This window comes from Nicotiana attenuata, chromosome 1 (genome assembly GCF_001879085.1).
Source record: "Nicotiana attenuata strain UT chromosome 1, NIATTr2, whole genome shotgun sequence".
Taxonomy (NCBI): domain Eukaryota; kingdom Viridiplantae; phylum Streptophyta; class Magnoliopsida; order Solanales; family Solanaceae; genus Nicotiana; species Nicotiana attenuata.
This window is the reverse complement of record NC_031989.1, coordinates 28,558,926-28,574,568: the sequence shown is the minus strand read 5'-3', so window position 1 is coordinate 28,574,568 and position 15,643 is coordinate 28,558,926. Positions and strand designations below refer to the sequence as shown.

Sequence of the window (15,643 nt, the reverse complement as noted above, 5' to 3'; positions counted from 1 at the left end):
AATCTGGGAAGCTTTCAAGGAGAGGTATGGAGATGAGTTGTTCCCTCTGTGGTGTATCTGGACACAACAAGAGGGGATGCCCCAATAAAAAATCTGCTGCTAGAAACGCTGCTGCTGGAAATGCTACTGGTGGAAATGGTAGAGAAGAGGAAGAGGAACTAGTACTACTACAACATCTAGTTCAGAATCAGCAAGAGGTAGAGGAGTTTCTGCAACAGTTAGAGGGGTTGGAAGAGGTAGAGGCAGTGGAATTGGGTTGTTTCAAGCAAGGAATGGGTTCACTTCTTTTACTGTAAGTGAACTAACTAAAGGTATAATTAGTGTATCTTCCTTCTTTTGAATGTAATATTGTAACTAAGTATATTGTACTTTGGCAGAGTGGAGGACAAAATCCAAGGGTCATTAGCACCGGAACTAAGACTAAGAGATCTACAACTTCAGGAGAGGAATGTTTTTTCCAACCAAGAAGTGCCGGCTTGAGGTGGATGGGCAAAAAAGCCATAAGCACAAGACAACTTCAAAGAGCTGCAGCATCACAACACAATCTTAGTCAAGCTAGTTCATCATCTCAACCAACGAAGAAGCAGAAAAAGAAATGAAGACTTTGGTTGTTGCTTAAGCTTTATGTTTTGTTAAGTGTTGCTATGGACAACAATGTATTATGTTTTGTAAAGTGTTGCTATGGACAACCAAGTAAAGTGCTATGTTTTATTAAGTGTTGCTATGGACAGCAATGTATTGTGTTTTGTAAAGTGTTGCTATGGACAACCAAGTAAAATGCTATATTTTGTAAGGTGTTGCTATGGACAACCAAGTGCTATATTTTGTAAAGTGTTGCTAATCAATTTTGATGTCTACTAATGAACACCTATTTTGTGGAATGAAGTATATTTAGGTCTTCTTTTTATACTGCTTTCCTTTGGTTATACAAAAGTTGCATTACCCATGTTTGGTTACCAAAGCTAAACAGGAACATAACACAAGACAAGACCAACAAACTTCAATGACCTAAATAGGAATATAACACAAGAGCTTGAATGCATATCTAATAAAATAGGGGGTAACCCTCATAGACAACAACTTAAATGAGCCAAATACATGAAAGACCATACATGAGAATATCATTACACTATATAGCAGTGTTGAGAACTACCAAATACAATGGCCTCAATGATGATTAATCCTAAAATCAGAAGAAGAAAAAAAATCTCCTCCAGTTCCTCTGTTTTCTGGATTCCTGCAAATGCCCTTCAAACTGATTCTTCTTCTTAAGCAGACCCAAAATCACTGGCTTCAAGTGTTCATGAGTCGGGGGGTCAAACCATGCGAAATACTTACAGCCAGCTTTCTTATTTTTCTGCAAATCCATAAACAATTTGAGATGAAGCTTATAAAATCTTGAAATAACGATTATAACAATCTAAGATTACCTCGTAATTTTTACAGCCATAGAATCGACGAGCAGGGTTGTCTGTGCTCCATGAAATTACTAGTCAGCTGCATCTCCACATCGACAAAATGGACCCGAATTCTCCATTCAATATGAACCCTAATACGAGAATTGACAGAAGAATAATAATGTATTGCACTTTAATTGAACAAATATAACCAGCTTCAAAATATTAGATGTGGAAGGTGAAGATGGGGGTTGGGTTTTTCTGAAATTGGTTCCTTTTAATATGAAGAGATGAAAATGGTTGCTTTTAATAAGAAGGAGATGAAGAATTGGGCGTTAGGGTTAAGAAAATGGGCCCAATTCCAGTAATCAGCCGTTGTAATTTGTCAGGTGAGGCAGAAAATAACTTTTCACGCGCCGCATTGGTCGTGTTTCACACGTCCCAGAGGCTGGTCAAAAGTAGTGTGTAATTGACACACATTTGAAAGGTTTGGTGTGTAAAGTGATACCCGTGGTCAACATGTGTGTAACAGTGATTTGGGTGCAAGGTAGATGGATAAACTATGTATTTTGCCAATAAAAAATGATGCACTACCATCTATGAGCTTTAAATCTTAGATTCTCAAATGATCTTATATCAAAATTTTAAAATGTTAAACTAAGGTTTATCTCATTTAATAAAGTGGCAAGAGAAAAAGAACCACTTTTAAAATTGTGAAAAGATCATTCAAGATGTGTGGAAAAGGAGACAATTTGAAAATGACGGGGTACTCTCTCCAAAGAAAATAAGTTTGTTGTAATATCCTTTGTAAAATGTTAACAAAACACTAAAATTGTAATTATTAGACTGCAACCTCAACTCAATCATATTCGTATTGGGGCTCGACAAAAAGTTGAATTTGCGCTAGAAGGATTCACATTTGAGAGTAAAGTACTCCCTAGTAAAGGCGATTCCACGCCCACAGCTCGACCCCCAATTTAAGGATGAAAGAGTACTTACCACTCTATCACAACTCATATTAGTTATGCATGTTCCCGTGTATATATCTAGCAAGTAGTGACATAAGAGAACAGGGGACTCATCCCCCAAGCCCCCATAGTCGAAAATAAAGAATTATAAGATCTATTAAACTATGAATTAGTAACTATTTCCTGTGACACTTATGTATCTCTATTCTCGTTTTGTACAGAATAGATGTTTATTTCATATTATTTTAAGTTTTGAGTAACTTACACATTCGATAAAAGTTTGACCAACTAGCTTGTTGGATAACACATAATTCGATAAAACAAATCTAAACACATGGCTAAACACTAAAAGTACTTTTAAAATAACTTATTTATGCCGAAAGAAGCGTATGAAAATGCATCAGAAAATATAATTATTTTTTGTGCATAAAGTTCATCTTTAAATACTTTTTGTTTCTTTAGATTCTTCAAAGTATTGTCGAGCGGATCCAGCACAATAACTTTCGGTTTCCGCAAACCCAATAGCTTTTGTCTAGATCCTGTATTTGTATTGAAAAATTCATTAAATGTATAAGAATATTTAACTTGGAACCGAGCCCGTTAATCCAGTTATTATATACTATTAACTTAAGATTTCTGTAGGAACCCACAAACTTAAATTCTAGATCCACCTCTATTGTCATCCAAAGGCAAAAGTTGGTCAAATTACGAAGCATTACTAAAAAAATTCAAATCATTTGTCATGCGTACGTGGTGTGTTCAACATAAAGTCAGCACAAAATGGCCTACAGATCTGCCTTTACACCTCAAGATGAGATGGAAAAAAAGGCAAGATAAGGTAACTGAATGCCTTAAAAGAGAAGTTAATATAATCCAGACAACCACCAGATATGTTGGCCCTATACACAGATTGAAATCTTTGAATAGCTACTTTGAGGATTAACGATAACAAACATGTGTCAAGTATTCTTCGGATTGTTGTAAATACTTAAGTTTTACGGGATAAAATAACCAGGGGTGTATCTATGTGTTGGAGCATGGGACACGTGAACCCATGGATGCTCCTCTCTCTATACTATGTATACTAATGTTATAGGTGTGCATTAATTAACTAAGATTTAACGATAACAACGTATGTGAAGACATGTATTATATATTCATTAGATTGTTATAAATATGGTGTGCGGATAAGTTTTACCGGATAAAATAGCATCCAAATTGTAGCAATCCAACAAGAACAACTTGCTTCTCAGTAAAGACAGTTCTTCCTACTAGCACTGAATGAAGTTAAACTTAGCTTTTTTGAGCTGAGAATTTATCGGATACAACCTCTCTACCTTTACAAGGTGGGATAAGGTATGCGTACATACTATAACCTATTTGTGAAATTTCACTAGGTTTTTTGTTGTTGTAAATGCTTATTCAATCCTTTCACATATTAAAAATTATTAACTCGGAACCATAATTTTAAATTTTAGAAGAAACTAAATAAGATCATGGAAAAAAGAAAGGTTTTTTTCACTTTTAGCCCGCGTTAGAAACTATTTACATTCGGCAGCCGAAAAAATAACAAAATTTGTAGTATAATTTTTGTATATAACATACATAATGTATATATATACAAAAAAGAAAATATACATTTTTTCGGCTTTTATTTTGAGAGCGGCCATATAGTATCATTTTCCCAAAAAAATATTACATGCAACTGTAGAGGATGTGTCCCATGAATGGAATTTACGAGTCGATTTGCATAAAAAGGTAAAAAGGGCGCTCATGTTTTGACAAGATGACATCAAAATGCATAGGTTTCTCTTACTTTTACTCAACTTACAAAAGTATCTGCCTAATCAAAAGTTATAAACACCACATGTGCACCCAAATCTTGATAACAAAATAAGTCAGATTAGTTTACTGTAATTGACCAGACAACTAAAAGAAAGACATCTTCAAAACCTTCGCAGCAATAGTAAGACATATATAGGTTAAAACTAGTGGTGGCAAAGTGGATAAAAAAAATAGTTATCCACTTAAAAATAGGTTGGATAATGAACTTTTTAAAAACGTGTTCAATATAGATAAGAACTGTATTATCCACTTAGAAAATAAATAACCAATGGATAACTAATGTATTAATGTGCGTAACTTACTAGCGCTGACACTATTGTTATGGGGGTGGGGGGAGAGAGAGAGATTAATGGACAGAAAGAAAAGGGAAAACAAAGAAAAGAAAGGAGAGGTTGAACATGCACAGCACTTAGATTTTTGAATATTTCCAATTACAATTAACAAAAAGATTATGGAAGACACTGAAACTTTTGAAAATCTCAGCCGACACCCTATCTCCCTGACAACCTTTTCTTATTGGTACAAAAGAAAATTCCAAAAACACACATGCATTATCTTTTATGGTTGTTGATGACCCAAAGGTGACTCATGCAACAATTAGTTAAAAGATTCATCAACTTCTCCTCAAACCCCTATATATAATGATACAAGAAATGTTCTTAAACCATCAACCAAAACTTAAAATATTTCTCACTCACCATCACAATTCACAATATAATAATATTCTACTGCAGAATCAGAATCACAATGAAGAACTTACTCAGTGGAAATGTGGTGAATATTCCAACGAATTCAGCTGTATGCTCATTTGAAAAGCAGCCAAAAAGACTATTATCCCTATCTCCTTGCCAAGACCATATTCCATCTGCAACTTCAAAGATCTTATCTAAATTAAAGCAAAGTGAGTATTTTTGCTGTCTCTTGACGAAGAATAATCAACTTGTTCTTGTACTAGTACGGAGTATTAATGATCCTTGAATGAAGAAATCTTAAAGATGAAAAAATTCTTGAATATGCAGGAAAATCTGTGATTGGTAAGATGACCAAACTGGGAGAAAGGATGGACTGTCTTGCACAAGGCATTCGCGAACATGGTAAGCACTTATGTAGTTATATTTTTTTTATATATACAACATTAAAAAAAGGGTTTGAAATTGAAGATGAAAAAGAGTATTTGATTCAGTTGTGTTTGGACATGAACGAACTTGGGGGGAAAAATGATGTTTAGTGTCTTAAAACCAATTTTCACTTGACATACTCATCAAACAAGTTTTTCAATATTGGAAATACTGGTATCAAATTTCAATTTGCATATAATGATTTCAGTAGTTGCAAGTGAAGCATGGCCAAACGCAAAGAATGTAAATCTAAAGAACACAGATAAGTGAGTCATGATGCACAAAGTAACAAAACCATGCAAAAAAGCACTATTTACATGTATATACCATAGAAAGTATTGATTGTATTGACGTTAATGTTTCAAATTTGATACTGCAGTGAGCCTTAGCCCGAAGCTAACAGAAACTGTGAAGGGAAAATTGAGCCTTGGGGCGAAAATACTTCAAGTAGGAGGGTTGGAGAGAATATTCAAGCAGAAGTTTAGTGTTAGAGATGATGAAAAGCTATTGAAAGTTTCTCAATGCTATTTATCGACGACATCTGGTCCAATGGCAGGCCTTCTCTTCATCTCTACTGATAAGATTGCTTTCTGCAGTGAGCGATCGATAAAGCTCTTATCTCCAACTGGAAAGTTGCTTAGAATCCGTTACAAGGTACCCCTCTGGTCTGGTTTTCTTTCATCTCTAATTTTCTAGCCATGTAAAGCATAATCTAATAGGCCAATAAACAATTGCAGGTATCGATCCCAATAAGTAAGACAAAGAAAGCAAAAGAGAGTGAAAATATGGAAAAGCGATCACAGAAGTATATACAAGTAGTTACAGAGGATGATTTTGAGTTCTGGTTTATGGGATTCCTTAATCATCAAAAGACTCTGAGATATCTACAGCACGTAATTTCAAGTTCTTCAAGCAAGCTAAGAAGATAGCTTTTTCTCCTTTTTTTTCATTTTGTTTCAAATTTGCCCATTCATCAATGTAAAATGTCGATGCAGAAATGAATTTACAGATCAGTTCAAACGTGTAACTAGCTCCATTGTTCAAAGGAGGTCTTAGGTTTTGTAGGCTTTGAGCCTTAGGAATTAATAGTTAATACGGATGTATAGACTTATTGTAAAACCAATGCAAATGGAAGGCTAATCCATCTTTTGGGACTTGACCATAGTCATGCTACCATTTTCATGGTAATCTATGGTGAATCTTTTTCCAAATTCCGCAAACGATGCCAAAACCTATCAAACCTCGCCCGAATGGCCTCAAATTTTGCGCACACGTCACAAATGACACTACGAACCTACTCCAACTTCCGGAATCCCATTCCGACCCCGACTATCNGAGAGTTAAATCAAGTGGTATTATAGTAGGAACAGCTTAAACCAAGTAAAATTCGAGTTACCTTGAAATTGAGAAGAAGTGGGAAGTGATTTCATCTTCGTAGGACTGAGTTTGCGGTGGGGGACGTCGAGAAAATGATAAAATTTAAGGTTGTAGGTCTGAAATACCTTTGCTACGATCGCGGGCCTTGTGCAGTGATCGGCTGATTTTAACACTGAATATTTGAGAGCCCAGGAAGAAAGCTGTGATAAGTGGTCCTTGGGGTCGTGTTCACAATTATGAAGCTGAGCTCAATATCTCAGCAGCCTCATAGTAGTGGCGATTGTAGCAACCGGGCTCACGATCGCATCCTTGAGCTTGGGTTTACTGCCTCGCAGAGCTTGCCTTGCTGCGATCGTGAGTCATGTGTTGTGATCGCAACTTCCTTTGTTACAATGCAGAAATCACTAATGTTGTGATTGCGGCTCCCTAATTGTGATCATAGCACCAGTTTATTTTGACCAGTGTTGCCCTTTTCTCACCCACAGTCCATTTTGATCCCCGTAGAGAGCGAGCGGACAGCCTTAAGGCAAAACTTGCCGTGTTTTAAACACCCACGCCATCCAACTAACTCAATTTACTCCGAAGCATGCATCCAACATCTCAAATGCCTCCAACATAGATCGATTTCAAAAAAACACATATAACACTTTTGCACATCATAGACATATGAATGCACATAAAGAAATAAAAAAGAAACAAGTTCATTATTATAGTAACATCCTGATGAAGTTATAACTATTAGGAAGCAACATCAATCAAATCAAATTATCAGATTGAATTCACTGCTTCACGTGCTTCTCATATATGTAGGGAAACCAAGAGAGTAGGATACCATACCCCTAAACCCTAGAATCCCAAACAAAAAAAAAAGCATAAGCCTTACAATATTTTAATTTAACTAGTTTCTCGCACGTGCGTTGCACGTGTATGTCAAGTTATATAATATTCGCTTTTGTAAAATAATTTAATATAAATATTTTGAAATAAAGCTTTGAGTAAATAGTTATATGTGATAGAATAAATAAAAGTTTCTGATAATAATTAATGTGAATCATTATCGTGTATGGCAAGTTATGTAGTCCACGCTTTGTAAAATAATACAATATAAATATTATTAAAAGCTTTGAGTAAATAATTATATGTGAAAGAATAAGTATAAGTTTCTGATAACGATTAATGTGAATCATCGTATAATTAATTATTTCTTCTCATGATCTCAAATAATATCCAAATGAAAGTTTTATTCATTCTCGTGATTTACATGTATGATTTTCCAAATAAAATTGCTTCATATATGCATGTAACCATAATATGTTATGTTATTAGTGGATCTCATTGTAGCAATGAAATAACAAAGTTAACTATAGATTAACTAATGCCATTCCTAAACACAACAAATATGCATTTAACATTTATTACAAGAGTTGTCATTATCCAAACATTTATGAAAATAAGTTTCTCAACATTAGAAAAGGTAAAGGAAGATAAATAAGTAGAGAAGAAATAGAACTTGATTTTTGTAGCGATTTTTGGTTCACCTTGAATTTTAATTTTTTCTTGGTGGCACCATTTGTCACGTTGATTTGGGGACAAAGAGATCAAAATCTTATTTTTTTTGTTGCTTCTCACAATCAATTATTGTTTCGCTGCTTGTGTTGTGAAAGATTTAGAATAAACCTCCACGACTTTTCTACTAAAATATTTTGCCCAATCCATAGAAAGTGTCCAGCACTTGGGGCATTCTATTCTTCGTCTTCTACATTTCTTAATTTTTTTCACGGTACAATTTGTATAGTTTGCCCTTACAATTTTCTGGTTGAAACGCTTGATCTTCTCTATAAATGCATCCCTATAATTCATATCCTATAATCCACATCCATCATGCAAGTGACGTAGACCATTAGTTAAATAATGATAACACCCAAAACTTGGCTAATCAGCCAAGAGTAGTAACAGTAGGAAACCAAATTATAAATAGGAAACATTTGTTTGTAATGTAACTATTCCGAAGGGTTGCCTCTTCAGATAAATTTTATGCTCTTATTATTAAATAGGGTTAGATTTTTTTAGGGGCATTTCTGTAATTTAATTTTTGACTTAAGGGCTTCCTACTTTTAATATGATACAGATTATAATACCTTTCTTGAGATTTTTTTCCTGTAGCATGTATGCTGTTCGTTTTGCACATAATAAGGTTCATTTTATTTAAGTTCTGCCTAAGTAAACTCATTTTCCGACAAAAAAATGTTCAACTAGCTTGTTGGATAGCATAATTCGAAAACGAATGAAAACACATTGCAAAACTCTACAAATGTAATTCTCTCTGGGCCAATTTATGTGGTGGAATTTGACTCGACAGTCGACATGAAGTTTAAGAAAGAAGAACACTTGGACTTATGATCCTAAACCTACCATAAGATTTATAAAAGCATATTGCCTTTTAGGATAAAATGAAAATTTTTAAGTTCTATTATTTAAAAATAAAATGTATCATTCTTTTGCAATGGACTAACAATAATGCAACATAATATGGAATAGAGGGAGTATTGAAAATAACTTCTTAATAACTTGCTAAGTAAATTTGAAAGAAACATCTGAAAAATGCATCAGAAAATATTGTTATTTTTTGTGCCTCATTTTGAAATTTTTTATTTCTGTAGATATTTCAAAGTATTGTTATCCAAAAAAAAGTTGGTCAAACTACAGAGAAAATAAGTTAGTTTACTGAAAACCTTTAAATCACATGTCTGTGCGAGTTGCATTCCACATAGAGTCGGCATGAATGCCTATCCTGCCTTTACACCTCAAGATGAGATGCAAAAAAAAAAAAAAAAAAAGGGCAAGATAACTGCCTTAAAAACAGAAACTATACAAATCCAGACAACCACCAGAATTGCTGACCCTACATAACAGATTGAAATATCTGAATGGCTACTTTTTTCCTTTGTCTGATATATTAAGCAACAATTCTAAATGGATGATTCACTCAAGTTTCAAAAGGGGACTTGAGTCAAGTGGTTCTGATCCACTAAACTGTTATCTTGTCAACTTTAATCACATAAAACTAATCAAACTAAGTTGAGATAATTTTACTATGCACTAAAAGCTTTTAAAAGAGATAATTTTGTATACTTTTGAATATTCAAGAAGGCTTTTTCTAGCCTGTTCACCTCAAGGATTTTGTTTATAAAGCCTGTTTACCTCAAGGATTTTGTAATTATAAGAAAGAATTTTGACCAACTTTAAAATTAAGGGAAACTGGAGGGGACATTAATAGGTAGATACAGATTACAGTTCAAGTTACGACAGCTAGCCTAACAGAAACAATGTGCTTCTCAATAAAGACAGGTCAACTCCTACTAACAATTTCAAGTTCAGAGTTATAACAACATCCCTCTAGAGAGACAAAACTATTAATTTTAGTTTAAACAAATGCTTACTCATAAATCCTTATCTATATAAAAATGATAAGTCGATTTGTATGGAAAAGAAGTAAAGTCATTAGGGTGAATTTACTACCTTACTAGTTACGAGAAGATGATTCCCATATGCAAAACTCTCTTACTTTTGCTCAACTTACAAAAGTAGGTAGCATCATAAAGCAAATCTGCCAACTCAAAAGTTAAACACACCACATATGCACACAAATCTTGATAAAGAAATAAGTCAGCAATGACATTAGTTTACTGTAATTGAGCAGACAGCTAAAAGAAGACATTTTCAATACCTTTAGGAGCAAGAAAAAAAGATATATATTGATGGACTGATGCAAGCAAAAGGATTAAAATAAATAAAGGGAGCGGTTGAACATGCACTGCACTTTGATTTTTGAAAATTTCAAATTTCAATCAACAAAAAGATATCATCCTGACAACCTTTTTCTTCTTGGTACAAAAGAAAAGTCTAAAAAGCACATGCATGATCTTTTTTGGTTGTTTCTGATGACCCATATCTGACTCATGCAACAATCAGTTAAAAGATTCATCAACTCCTCCTCAAACCCCTATATATAATACTACAAGGAATGTTCTTAAACCATCAACCAAAACATAAATATATCACTATACAGCAATATTCCTCCGCAAAATCAGAATCACAATGAAGAACTTACTCAGTGGAACTGTGGTGGGTATTCCCATGAGTTCAGCAGTATGCTCGCTTGAAAGGCAGCCAAAAAGACTGCCGGCCCTATCTGCAAGTGAAGACCATATTGTTCCATATGCAACTTCAAAGAACTTATCTAAAATAAAGCAAAGTGAGTATTTCCCCCCGTCTCTTGATGAAAAATCAACTTGATCTTGCCGTATGACCCTTGAATGAAGAGATCATTAAAAAAAAAAAACTTGAATATGCAGGAAAATCTGTCATTGGTAAGATGAACAAATTGGGAAAAAGGATGGACTGTCTTGCACAAGGAATCCGTGAGCATGGTAAGCACTTACTGTCTTCATAAAAGACATGAAAAGATTTATTGAAAATATTACAAACACAAAAAGTATTTGTAGCTGAAGCTGAAAATGAGTATTTGGAAGTTGAAATTGAGTGCAGACAAGAGTTCTACTTGAAAAAAAAATACAAGTTTTGTGAGNACTAGTGTAAATAAAAAGAATATTCATAAGTGAGTCATGAAGTACAAAATTTCATGCAAGAAGCACAACTTACATGTATATGTGATATGAAGTATTGATTGTAATGTCCTTTAATTGTGCAGTGAGCCTAAGCCCGAAACTAACAGAAACTGTGAGGAAATGAGCCTGGGCAAAATCTCAAGTAGAGGCTGGAAAGATATTCAAGCAGAAGTTTAGTGTTAAAGATAATGAAAAGCTATTGAAAGTTTCTCAATGCTATTTATCGACGACATCTGGTCCAATGGCAGGCCTTCTCTTCATCTCTACAGATAAAATTGCTTTCTGTAGTGAGCGATCAATAAAGCTCTTATCTCCAACTGGACAGTTGCTTAGAATCTGTTACAAGGTACCCTCTGCTCTGGTTTTCTTTCATCTCTAATTTTCTAGCCATGTAAAGCATAATCTAATAGGTCGGTTCATAATTGCAGGTATCGATCCCAATTAGTAAGATAAAGAAAGCAAAAGAGAGCGGAAATAGGGAAAAGCCATCACAGAAGTATATACAAGTAGTTACAGAGGATGATTTTGAATTCTGGTTTATGGGATTCCTTAATCATCAAAAGACTCTGAGATATCTGCAGCAGGCAATTTCAAGTTCTTCAAGCAAGCTAAGAAGATAGTTTTTTCTCCTTTTTTTTTTCCTCATTTTGTTTCAAATTCGCCCATTCATCAATGTAAAATGTTGATGCGGAAACGAATTACAGATCTGTTCAAACTTGTAACTAGCTCTATTGCTCAAAGGAGGTTTTAGGTTTTGTAGGCTTTGAGCCTTGGGAGTTAATACTGATGTATAGATTTATTGTAAAACTAATGTAAACAGAAGACTAATTCATGTCTTGGCCACAGTTGTCCAACCAAAATTCTAAGATTTCAGAATTAAAAGGGGCGGTCCGACCAATTTCGTGGCATAAAGATCAACTTTATGAGGGGCCTTAACTTTTTAATTAATAAAAAATATTTTCTTTTTATTTGAAATCTATTTTTCTGACTTTTTAGATGCAAAGTTATTATTAATTTTTACATTCAATTTCTCCTAATAAATCTTTCTCAATTGACAATATAGCTAATTTATTTAATATCTTTGAGACATTGTTGATCTTAGGTTATCAATTTTAATTTTGAAATACTTTTTTCCGCTGAAGCAACGGTAATATGAGTTATTAACATTATTCTATAAGTAATATAGGCATTTTCAAAAAATTTAAACATTTTTGTTTTATTGAGTATATCAATAACTGTTATCTTCTAATAGTACTATTTTTCTTAATATTTTTAATTCAGAAAACAAATCTAAACTATCAATATCGGGTTAATTACTATGATTTAAGGAGCATTCAGGATGAAGGCAATATTTTTTCAAATTTTCATCATCTAGTAATCTTAGTTTTTACTGCTAAATAGAAACCAAAAATATTTTCTCTAATTTTTCAAATCTATTTTAAAGTAAAAAAATAACATTGTCTACTACTCTCTCCGTTCCGTAATAAGTGACTTTTTTGGCTTTTATTTTGGTCCAAAATAAGTGTCCTTTTATATCGAGAAGAAATTAACTTTATTTTTTCAAAATTTGTCCTTATTTACATATCTCTATGTGTCAAGTTAACAACATAAAAATTTTAGTTAAGGATAATTTAGTCAAAATACATTTTTGGTCTAGAAGTCAATATTTTCTTAAGGGGCACATCAATTGTTAAAAAGTCATTTATTATGGACCGGAGGGAGTATGTATAAAAAGTAATCAACTCTAAAGGACACTTCGAGAGATTATGACATTTCACTATTAGAGGGTGTTTGGCTAAGCTTATAAGCTGGTCAAACTGGCTTATAAGCATTTTTTGGCTTATCTACGCGTTTGGTAAAATTAAAAGTGCTTATAAGTTAAGTGCTTATAAGCCAAATATAAGCCAAAAGTCATAAGTTGGTCTGCCCCAACTTATCAAATTTCAGCTTATAAGCACTTTAGGTTTGACCAAAATATTTACTATTCTATCCCTAAAATACTTCTTTTTAAAACAAAACTCTTCGTATACCTAGTTCTTCAGCTGCTTATTATTAATTTCAGCACTTTTATCCAAACACGTAACTGCTTATTTTTTAAATCAGTTTCAACACTTAAAAGTACTTTTCAGCACCTAATGCTTATCAGCTACTCTAAATCAGCTAAGCCAAACGGGCTCTTAACATTCTCCTCAAATTATTTCTTCCTATATATTATACGTTTCTTATGAAATTCGGGTTCGATATTAATTTCAAATGCAATTTCCTTGGTAGAAATCAAAGCAGTTGCAAATCCTTCGTCTCTATATTTGTTAAATAAAGAAATCAAATTTTTTCACTTCATATAACTTTTTTTTTTAAAAAATATATTATATATAGCATATTAGGTGTAAAAAAAATGGAGCCAGCTCATAGAGTGACGATTGCAGCAACCGGGCTCAGGATCGTGTTTTTTGAGCTTGGGCTTACTACCTCCCAGACCTTGCCTTGCTGCGATCGTGAGTCGTGTGTTGTGATCGCAACTTCCTCTGTTACCATGCAAAAATAACTGAGTTTGTGATCGTGGCTCCACAATTGTGATCAATGATTTAAAAGGCGGGGGCGTGAGGCGAAGCATTTTACTTCTGACGAGGCGAGGCGTAAGCCTTGAGCATGGGACGTAAATCCCAGGGATCTTTAAATTTTACTAATTTCAAGAATTTTAAGATAGTATAAAAAATTTATAAAAATTACATTGAAATCACAAAAATATAACAAATAATCTATTTAAAATATTTATAAATTATAATTCAACTACGAATAATACTAAAAGTATGACATATATCATAATTTCCAAATTAGCTGCAACGTCATTACAACTCAAACATCAAAAGTAATGTATTCGATACGAAATCGTATATGTATCTCTTAAGGAGTAATGAATCTTGAAAGGTATTATAATTTGATATTTTTTTAAAATACTCCTTTAATTTAATATGCTTTCTATTTGAAAGAGAATTTATATAAATACATAATTCACAATTTAAATATGATTCTCAAGCATCATTCATTTGTAAGTTTCAACAAGTTAATAAAGTGACACATGATTCACCATACAATACCATAATAACTAATTATTTTTAAATAGTTACTAGCTAATACTGAGCTATTAAATTAATAAGTATTGTATCTCGTAAACGTGAAAAAAATAATATTTAGAAAAACAATCATAAAAAAGATTATGACTATTATATAGTAAAGACATAACAAGAGTTAATAAATAAATACTTTTTAAATGAAAGATTTATTTAAAATTAACTATCATAGCAGTCTTAGTGGATAACATGCAATAATTTTTATTTTAATTATGACATAAAATACTCTCAACTTAATGATTTATAATTAGAAAAAAAGTAATTTTGAATAGTCAATGATTTATTAAGAAAATTTGAGGATTTACAAGGGGGAGGGGGGGTTGCATCTATACCCGCTTTTTTGGGTCACGTTTTAATTTGTGCCCGCTTTACAAAAAAAAATTGCAAGCGTGCCCACTTTTTCGCGTAACTTCAGCATACGGGGCTGAAGTAGCAAAGGCAATCACGCAAAACTTCAGCATTCTAGTAGACGGGCCTGAAGTAGCAAAAATTACTGAACCAAATGCTGAAGTTTTTGTTTGTAATTGCTGAACTTAAGCATTCTAGTGCTGAAGTTTTGTTCTCTATTTGCTGAAGTTTTTATTTGTAATTGCTGAACTTAAGCATTCTAGTAGCTGAGTTTTGTGATGCTGAAGTTATTTAGTTCATTTGTAAAAACTTCATCACTAAATACGCTGAAGTTTTTTTGTCCTGGATAAGTCTTTTCAAAAACTTCAGCAGAAGATGCTGAAGTTATTTAGTTCATTTGTAAAAACTTCAGCACTAGATAAGCTGAAGTTTTTTTGTCCTGGATAAGCTTTTTCAAAAACTTCAGCAGAAGATGCTGAAGTTATTAGTTCATTTGTAAAAACTTCAGCACTAAATAAGCTGAAGTTTTTTTGTCCCGGATAAGCTTTTTCAAAAAATTTAGCAGAAGATGCTGAAGTTATTTAGTTCATTTGTAAAAACTTCAGCACTAAATACGCTGAAGTTTTTTTGTTCTGGATAAGCTTTTTCAAAAACTTCAGCAAAAGATGTTGAAGTTATTTAGTTCATTTGTAAAAATTTCAGTACTAAGGCCTCATTTGTTTGCCCTTAATGGAGGTCTGAATCTTAATCATTCAGATCTCAGATATTAAGTGCGTTTATTTTTAAAGTCTGAATCTTAATTATCAGATATTAATCATCAAGTGTGTTTGT

At 33.1% G+C, this 15,643-nt stretch overlaps 1 protein-coding gene and 1 pseudogene across 1 annotated transcript; both read left to right on the top strand.

Annotated features, from left to right (window-relative positions):
- On the top strand, positions 4,861-6,504 carry LOC109223461 (putative GEM-like protein 8). The gene is made up of 4 exons (XM_019387785.1): positions 4,861-5,111; positions 5,230-5,304; positions 5,708-5,982; positions 6,066-6,504. The coding sequence occupies exons 1-4, from the start codon at positions 4,958-4,960 to the stop codon at positions 6,255-6,257; spliced, it is 696 nt and encodes a 231-aa protein (XP_019243330.1). The 5' UTR covers positions 4,861-4,957; the 3' UTR covers positions 6,258-6,504.
- Positions 10,574-12,176, top strand: LOC109223454 (annotated as a pseudogene).

Coding starts and splice junctions, on each gene's coding strand:
- LOC109223461 (XM_019387785.1), top strand. CDS start 4,958: ATGAAGAACTTACTCAGTGGAAATGTGGTGAATATTCCAACGAATTCA. Junction 5,305..5,707: donor ACAAGGCATTCGCGAACATG/GTAAGCACTTAT, acceptor TTGATACTGCAG/TGAGCCTTAGCCCGAAGCTA. Junction 5,983..6,065: donor TGCTTAGAATCCGTTACAAG/GTACCCCTCTGG, acceptor AAACAATTGCAG/GTATCGATCCCAATAAGTAA.